Source organism: Orycteropus afer, unplaced genomic scaffold (genome assembly GCF_000298275.1).
Source record: "Orycteropus afer afer isolate SDZICR_OR568_19922 unplaced genomic scaffold, OryAfe1.0 scaffold00170, whole genome shotgun sequence".
In the NCBI taxonomy this organism is placed as follows: domain Eukaryota; kingdom Metazoa; phylum Chordata; class Mammalia; order Tubulidentata; family Orycteropodidae; genus Orycteropus; species Orycteropus afer.
Window position 1 is genome coordinate 6,267,408 of NW_006921757.1, and position 9,682 is coordinate 6,277,089.

Genomic DNA, 9,682 nt, shown 5'->3' on the forward strand with positions numbered 1-9,682 from the left:
TTAAGGTGTTAATTTTGGCTCTTTCTATTTTGATGTGTGCATGTATTGCTATAAATTGGCCTCTGATCACTGCTTTTGCTGTGTCCCAAAGATTTTGGTATGTTGTGTTTTTATTCCGGTTTGATTCAAGGAATTTTTTAATTTCATTTTTTATTTCTTCTCTTACCCAGTCTTTCTTTAGGAGGATGTTGTTCAGTTTCCATATGTTTGCTCTTTTTCTGTTGATCTTCCTATTGTTGATTTCTAATTTTATAGCATTGTGATCTAAGAAGATGCTTTGCAGTATTTCAATGTTTTTAAATTTTAAAAGGCTTGCTTTATGGCCTAACATATCATCTACCCTGGAGAGTGTTCCATGTGCACTGGAAAAGAATGTATATTGTGCTGTTGTTGGGTGAAGTGCTCTGTAGATGTCTATAAGGTCAAGTTGGTGGATTGTATTGTTTAGTTCTTCTGCATCTTTGTTGAGTTTCTTTCCAGTTCTATCTTTCATTGAAAGTGATGTATTAATGTCTTCTAGTATGACTGTGGAGTCATCTGTTTGTCTTTTCAGTTCTGTTCATGTGTGATTTATGTATTTTGGGGCTTTTTCATTGGGTCCATAGGTATTTATTATAGTTGTGTCTTCTTGTTCGATAGATCCCTTAATGATTATATAATATCCTTCCTTGTCTCTTATGGTGGTTTTTGTGTTAAAGTCAATTTTAGCAGAAATAAATACTGCCACTCCTGCTCTGTTTTGGTTGCCATTTGCTTAATATATCTTTTTCCAATCTTTGATTTTTAGTCTGTGTTTGTCTTTGTCTCTAAAATGTGTCTCTTTTAGAAAGCATATTGATGAGTTATGTTTTCTTATCCAGTCTGCAACACTCTGTCTCTTAAGTGGTGCATTTAATCCATTGACATTCAGTGTAATAATTGACAGGTATAAATTTGTTGCTGACATTTTGTTATATGTTTTTTCATGGTATTCCTGGTTTCTTTGTTCTATATAGTTTTATATGCTGAGCTCATTGTTTTTATGAATCATGTTATCCTTTCCTTTGTTTCTGTTGTTTTAGTATTTGCTAAATATTTATGCTTGTCCTCTTTTTTATTTTGATGTGAAGGTTTACCATTTTTCTTTGTAGTTATCCTGTGATTTATAATTTTCTCCCTGAGTTTAGAACAGTCCATTCTAGCTTGCAACTCTTGACTACTTCACTATTCAGAAGTTCTGTAACTACAGTATGTCTTCCCTCTTTTTGTTTTGTAGTTGTCTTCATTTGCCAGTTTTGCCAGTTGATGTCTCTGGTTCACAGTTTACAATCTTGTAAGCTTATTTTACTTTGGATACTTCCGTAACTGGCTTGGTTTCTGGGTTATGTCATCATGTGTCTTAATGGTTTATTGTTTGCTATTATTGGTTCTCTGTCCAAAGGACTCCTTTTAGTTTCTCTTCTAAGATTGGTCTGGTTTTAACAAATTCCCTTAATTTCTGCTTGTCTGGAAATCTCCTATTCACCATCATATTTGAGGAACAGTTTTGCTGGTTATATAATTCTTGGTTGGAAATTGTTCTCTTCAGTGTTTTAAATATACCATCCCATTGCCTTCTCACCTGCATGGTTTCTGCTGAGAAATCAGAGCTTAGTCTTATTGGTTGCCCTTTGTAGGTAACTTCATTTTTCCTATGCTGCTTTCAGGATTCTTTTTTTGTCTTTGGTTTTGGTGTGTTTGATGATGATATGTCTTGGTGATTTTCTTTTGGGGTCTGTCCTGTTTGGGGTTCATTGGACTTCCTGCATGGATATATTCTCATCTTTCATCATATCAGGGAAGTTCTCTTCCAACAAATCTTGGACAGTTTTCTCTCTGGTTTTATTTTTCTCTTCCTGTTCTAGAATTCTGATTACATGTAGGTTATTTCTCTTTATGGTATTCCACATGTGCCTTAGGGTTTCTTCATTTTATTTTGATCTTTTTTCTGACTGATCGCTTTCCAAAGAAGTATTCAGGTGTTTGTCTTCAATCTCATTAATTCTGTCTTCCATTGATTCAATTCTACTCTTTTGCCCTTTCAATGTGTTATCTATTTCTGAAAATTTAGTGTTAGTCTTCTGGATTTCTATCTGTAGATTTTGTATCATTTCTAATTTTTCACTTATTTTGTCATTTTGTTCTTGTATTTTCTTCCAAAGTTGTTGTCAGGGTTTGTCTGTGTTTTCATTAACTTTGTTAGTGTTTTCCTTGATCTGTCTTCCAATCCTTTGAAGGTACCTAAATATAATTCTTTTGAATTCCTTCTCAGGGAGTTCCAGTGCTGCTGCTTCTTTGGGAATGTATTCTGGGTCTGTATCCTACTCCCTTGTTTCTCCTGCTTTATCTTGCATCTTTGTGTGGACTGTGATGGTCTTTTGTCTCCAGAACATTGTGACATTGTATATATATTTAATTGGTGATTGTATGTTGGAGTGATTCACCCAAGATTTTTGTTTTCTTTAGATGTATCTGAGTAAGCAGGGTACTGTGTTCCTTTATTCACTAATTGGCAGCACTTATGTACTCATCGGGGAGACAGGACACAACTACCCCCCCAAGGCAGGAAAGGGAGGGAACCGCCAAGGACAACAAAAAGTGGCAGGATCCAGGTGAGGCATTGGGAGACAGGAACACCGCCCACCCCCACCCCCCGAAGCAGGAAAGGAGGGAACCGGCCTGGATGACAAAAGGTGGCAGGATCCAGGTAAGGGGCTGGGAGACAGGACCCACACACCCCCACCTCCCAAGACAGGAAAGGAAGGGAATTGCTGGGGAAGACAGAAAGCGGTAGGAGGTGCAGGTGTGTTTTGATCGTATAGGCCTGGTTGCTGTCTCCCACTCGGTTAGACAAAAACAATAATGAAAAAATAAATAAAAGCAGGAGGACAAAAAGCACACACCACATAAATACACAGGGGCAATCACAACAAAAAAAAAAAATGCAATAAATGGGAAGAAATACTGAAAGAAATACTTTTAAAAGACAAAAGAAATGTGAATAGAAAAGGGGGCAAAGAAAACACAGTACCTGGGAAGGGGGAATAAGAGAAAAGAGGTAGAGTAGGAGAATAATGATAAAGGAAAAACAGAATAATGTAAGAAGGAAAACAAGGAATGGGGAGAACCAGAAGAAAAAAAATGGGAACCAGGAAAAGGGAAGAGAGAAAAAGCCGAAAACTAGAACCTGAGATGGGAAGAAGAAAGAAGAAGAAGAAAAAGGAAGGAAAAAAAAAGAATCATTTTAAAACAGACAAAAAACAAAGCAAAAATAAAAATCTAGGAGGGATAGGGCACCCAGGCTCTGTCAGAGCACACAGAGTAGGATGGAATTCCTGCCGGCCCAGAAGGTGGGTGGGGTGAGCTATGGCCATACCTCTGTTCACCAAGAGGTAAGAGTTACAAAGGGAATATCTCACCTTTCCATTCTTCAGTGTCTGATAGGTCCTTGCTGTCCCCAACAAGTGGCACGTATTCTTAGGTCCCTAAGAATCTGAGAGAACACTGTCACTTTAATATCCAAAATGATCAAACTACTTGTAAACATTCAAAATGGTTGCGTCCTCCAGAAAGCCAGAAGTCCACAGCTCAGCTCATCTCCCTGTTCCCTATTCCCCCCTTATTCAGCAACCATCAGTGCAGTGTCCGTGCTGCCCCCAGGCACCAGGACCAGTTTTCAGGTTAATTCTTAGTTCCAACCACCACTTGGACATATCCCAGCTGCCCATGCCACCAGCATCACTGACAGTCTGCAGCTCTGTTATCTCCTTTTTAGCTGTTTTCATGGAAGTTCTATTAGTTGGAGTTTAGTTCACTTCTGTATTCTTCCTTTCAAAGCTTAGGGCCCAGGATTTTCTTCTGTATCTGTGTTAATTGGTTCTTCTTTTCTTTGTTGAAGAGGGCCTGTATAGTTTGTCTGCCTATTCCACCATCTTACCAGAACTTGTCTTACCAGTTTTGTATCACTCATTTTAGTGGAAAATATTTCAGTTTTTCTTCTCTGACAGGTTTTGATTCCGACTCATCGCAATCCTCTTTGGGTTTCTGAGGCAGTAAATCTTTACAGAAGTAGATTGCCCAGGGTTCCTTCCATGGAGTGGCTGGTGGCTTTGAGCTGCCATCCTTCTGGTTAGCAGTCACATGCCTTAGGCAGTATGCCACCAGAGCTCCTTAACTATACTATACGAAGTTTAAACATAAAAAGGTATAAAGTTTATTAATGAAGCCAAGTTTTTCTAGAAATCTCTTCAGTTACTCTTAGATATATTAAGTGTACTTATTATTTAATAACTCAAAGAATCTGAATATTATCCCATGTGTGAAAAATGATGTCTCTTGATGATGATCTCTTCATCTAAGACTTTATGGAATAAACAGAAGTACCCAGACACAAAAGCAAGTATTTTTCAAGAAAGAGTGATACCTAAATGTGACCCAACACTTGAAATGCCTCATCTTCCTTCCAGCATTAAGGAGGAGCGGGAATTTTTCTTGAATAATATTATAAGGCAATAATGTATTTCTTGTTAATTTGATTAATTCTGTCCTGGGCTTGTTTGCCTTTTTCCTTCTATTTAATTAAGACGTGATGCTAAGAAAATAATACTTCTGGAAATAGATATTCTTCATTAAGGATTCTTTATTGAATGTTGCTAACTTTCTCTTCAAGGTGTCTGATGGCCAGGAGTCTACACCGCCAACACCTGCACCCACTTCAGGAATTGTGGGTGCACTAATGGAAGTGATGCAGAAAAGGAGCAAAGCCATTCATTCTTCAGGTATGTTTTCAGGTGTATACGTGTATATTTAATACATTTAAGTGTTTGACACTGTATTTTATTTTACAGCTCACCTTTGCTAGCTTTTTCTCTGCTGATTGAGTAACTTACTGATGTAGTTTCTGGCGCTTATTTTAAGGAAGTTACTGCCTCTGTGACTAGTTTGTTTGACACTTAATGGATGCCAGGATACCATAGCTCTAACCCTAAATTTCAGTTAGTGGTGTTAGGAGGAAAACTTCTCAAAAATTAGGAGAATGGCTGATTGGGGGAAGGGTTAGACTTTACATAGGGTGGTCAGGAAAAGCCTCTCTGAGGAGGTGGATTTTGCATGTGTCATCAGTGATGAGAATGAGTCGGTCAGACAAAAGGAGTAGCTACTACATGAGATTTAAAGCAAAAATAAGCTTGGCATGTGTGAGGGACAGAAGGGAGGTCGTGTTGCTAGAAACATTGACTTTTGAAGGGAGGGTGTGGGCATTATGAGACAAGTCTTAAGGGGCAAGACAGTAACTGGTCAAATCATGCAGGGTCTTGTAGAGTGAGGTAACATGTCAAATTTTATTCAACTAGCAGTGATCAGCCACTGGAGTATTTTAAGAAGGGTAGCAATGTGATATTGCTAAAATGTATTACGTCACAGCACTCCATTTGGTTGGAGGCACTGAGGCAAATGGATGTAGATTTGCAACAGTCCAAGCAAGTGGTAATGTGGCGTGTAGCTGTGGAAGGGCTCAAAAGCAGCTGACTTGATAGATTGGATGTGGAGGATGATGGAAAAGAGGAATCAATAATAATTTCTAGGTTTTTGTCCTAATCACATGAGGATGGGAATGCCACTAATTGAAATGAGACAACATACAGTGGAGGGGGCAGAGCCTATTGGGGAAGGAAATAAAGCTTTAGAGGTTTTGAGTTTGAGAATCTGTGTGTGACAACTACAGGAAGGCAGTTGGATTTGCCGTTTGCACAGGTAAATCTCAGAAAGGCCAACCTAGAAGTGATTTTCCACATTATGAAGCACACAGCTTGCAACTTGTTACATACTAAGGAACTAGAACCCAAGTCATCTAACTCTTCTAAAAGAATTCAGCTCACTATCACACTCTGTAGATTGATTTCATTAGATTCATTTTAGCCTATCTTAGTAACTAGATCCCTTCTGGAATCAAATGGTTTGTAATTCCTGGTTAAATAATGGGGCAAATGACCTAAGAATTGTATAATGTTATTTTATGTACTTATCTTTCAGTTGTTCATGTTGATCATTTTTTTCTAGATGAAGATGAGGATGAGGATGATGAAGAAGATTTTGAGGATGATGATGAATGGGAAGACTGATCAATATATATTATATATATACATATATATATATTTTTAAGGTGAAATACTAAACACTACTTTCTGTCTATGGATTCTGTAAAATTATCATGTAAATGTTCTACCAATTTGCTGTATATTTTTGTTGCCTTTTTTGCTTTTTTTTATTAATCTGTGCAATACCTCATTTAATCTGTAAAGGTTTGTCATATCCTCTACAAAGCTACTCCCTGTTATTGTGTGCAGGTTTACACCAGAATGCTCACTTTATTTGTGAATATTTTTCATTCCATCAAGGGAGTTTAAATATTTTATGTGAGACTGACAAAAACCTTATGTAATTTAGTTATAATGCCAGAAGGAAAACACTATTTTCATACCCTACTTTTTCTGTACCTAAATTTTCTTATTCAAATCGAGTATAGCACTCCATTCTTTTTTAAGTGAGGCAAACCTTAGTTTATCTAGCCCCTTCATTTTGAATACAGTGCTACCGGAATGTTACAGCACAGTTCTTCAGACGTCACTACACGGATGCAGTTTCTCAGATGTTAGCCATATGCTCTACATAAAGTCACTACAGAGATGCCCGTGATTGGACAGCAGCGGCCTGTGAGGCTGGAATCACAGGGACCTTGCATACCTGCACTTGGCTGAGGTTATTTTCGTGCTGTACCAAATGTTGCAGGCTGTTTTGGCAAAACACTTTTTAAAATATTTTTGGTAGTATTCTGAAACAAAAGTTCCTGAAGTTGTCAGAGTTTGGGACACTGGGGGCAGGCGCCATTGTGCTTGAACTGTAGGGCTGTCTATGGTTATGTAGACTATAAAAATCACAGCATTCTAAAAATGGTGTAGAATTAAGTATTTATATTTTTTAGGTTTGTACACAGATTGAGATATTTGAAAATACCAAGCATAAAAGTCTAATCTAAAAAATTGCAAATATATGCCCTATAATGCTAAACTTAATGTGCTATATTTTTTTCACTTTGATAATTTATCAAGGTTTTTGTCAAATGTCAGGTGAAGGGGTACATTTTTCTTGAAAGATTGGTGGGCAAATTTCTTGGACACATAATGACAGATTTTTTTTTTTTTTTTTTTTTTAAATAAAACTTTACGCCCTGCGCATTTGGTGTGCATACTAAATGGTGTATTAAAATTAGGGTTTCCTTGCCTCTACAATGCACTAATTTGCCTAAGGTGATTGTTTGGTATTTATAGCGCTAACTGTCATACCTACCTTCTTTAAATTTTAGGTAGAAAATGATCTGATTTAAATACAGACACATATTTTTCTCACATTGAGTCATACACAGAATGTAGTTCCAAATGTATTTCATTGCTGTAGTCTCAATATCCAACTGAAAATTAAGCTTTCTAGACTTGTACCGACCAAAATCAAGTACTGGCATGATCTTGACAGGCTGGACCTGTGAGATGTAGCTTGGATTTTAACCAGTTATCACATAATCTCTAGTGATCATGCATCTAGTTATAATAAATAATTTCAAGGTTTTGTTACTGAAAGCAGTAAGTGGTGCCGTAAAATAGTTAAGTTATTCAGAAAATGTTAACCTTCCTTGCAAGAGTAATTTAAGCACCTGGAAAAGGTTCTAGACTTCTTGTTTCTTGCAAAAACAGTGCCCTCTGCTGCTAGACACCTTTTTCTGCTTACTTTTATTTTTTTGTGGCTTCTACTCAGTGAGTCTGGTATGGATGAGGCTGGGCAAGTAACCGATAGAATTCAGAATTTGTGCAAATGGTCAATAGAATATTATAATTATTTTAAATAACAAACACTTTCTTTCTTTTACCACTTTGATATTATAAAAAATATTTCAAATTTTCTAGAAGTGTCTTTAAGGTAATGCCAGTTTAAGATCTCTCTCTCGTTTGATCAAGGAATTCAGGGATTTATAGCTAACTTTGGTGTGATCAAAATTTATCAGGAACTTCTCTGAGTAGAGGCTATCAGCTCTTTGGGTTGAGAACACGATATTAAGCATGTAAGATGGGTATGATTTGCCAAAGGGTAATTGAACTTATTTTTTCCTTTTTGAAAAAAGAATTTTTGTTGTTGCACAAAGTCTAAATTACTGTTGGTTGACACACAGCTGCTGTGACATTCCAGCCAGGCATGACGACTCAATCTGCTTTACCAAGTGCGATGTTAGGGTTGCATGTTTCAGTCCTCTGCCATCTTGCTCTGTGAGCGCGTTGTACCTGTGCGTCACCTGAAAGCCTCCCACGTGTACGCCAGCTAAATGATTGTCTGATAGCCTTCACATTTAACAAATGAGCATGAGGCTTTTTCTATAAACGCTATGCGTGATAAGACAATTTCAGCTAGCCACAAATTGTATGTATGAGATTCATAAAGACTTTCAATCATTCATTTCCATTTATCACCTGAAATTTTGTTTAGTATGTGAATTTTTTTTTTTTTTTTTTTTTTTTTTGACATGTATAGTGAATAGGATGTTGCACTGGTGGCAATTCATCATGGAGCATAATAAAATTAATTTGACCCAAATAGCATAAAGTACTGTGTTTTTATTTGCTTATTGTTAGGAGATTGAAATAAGTAGAATTCCTTGAACTGCTGGCTGCGGCAAAGGGCACACAGCAGTGAGTGATGTTGAAGTTTCCTGAAAAGGCATGCCCTCAGGGTTGGTGTGCACAAAGTAAACATGGCGAGCAGAGGAAGCTTACACCCGGTTGTGCTGGGAGCATGACAGCTGCTCTGCACCCCCCCACCCCCAGTGCCACACAGCGCTCTCCAGGCAGTCACCCTGCAAGGTCAGTGGCTCGGGACACTCCTGAAAATGTCAGCATTCTCTCCGTCAAAGCGGTTCTGGAGTTTTCTGGTCATAGAGCAATTCAGGTGGGACTTGGACAGCTCATTTTAAACAGGCAACTCAGCTTTTTGATAAATAGAATTGTCTGTTCCACTGACCCTGGCACAAGTGCGTGTCTGAAGATGAAACGGCGTTCTGGAATCCAGTGTGTAGGATGCTGCAGAATGCCTTCTGGAGCATTTGCCAAAGTTCTCAAGCATTTTAAGAATACTCTATTAAAAAGTTGTTTCTTATTGTATAAATGTGAACATTTAAGAATGCATTAGCAAACTTTAAAAAGAAAAAAAATGTGTCTTAAAATTCTTCCTGTCACATCATATTTATCTGAGCAGTGGAGACATTCCTGAAATGACTTCATCTGCTTTTGGAGTGGAGATCCTAAAGGACAAGTATAGAGATAAGGTCTATTTCAAAAACCCTTTATTGAAAAGGTGCACATTTCTTTTACTGACATTGTCACATCTCACCTTAAAAACACAACATTCTCTTGTAACTTGTTGGTCGCTTAAATAATTTCTTTCAAAAACTGCCTTTTAAGGAAGCTAGTGGCATAGAAGGCATAGTAAACTGGCTGTTAGGAACAGGATGATGGTGGTGCGTGGCAGCTAATGCTGCGACAGACGGCAGCCATCACTTCTGTATGTTACAGTAAGGAATCCCCATTACCATTAGGGAGCATTCTGAAAAGTTGGGCTTTATAGC

The 9,682-nt window shown here is 37.7% G+C and overlaps 1 protein-coding gene across 1 annotated transcript in view; it reads left to right on the forward strand.

Annotated features, from left to right (window-relative positions):
* WASL (WASP like actin nucleation promoting factor) overlaps positions 1 to 6,137 on the forward strand; it is a 122,704-nt gene extending 116,567 nt beyond the window's left edge. The window contains exons 10-11 of the mRNA XM_007946748.2: positions 4,688 to 4,796; positions 6,076 to 6,137. Coding sequence (XP_007944939.1) covers positions 4,688 to 4,796; positions 6,076 to 6,137 — 171 coding nt within the window. The remainder of the gene's footprint in view (positions 1 to 4,687; positions 4,797 to 6,075) is intronic.
* The last annotated feature ends 3,545 nt before the right edge of the window (positions 6,138 to 9,682 follow it).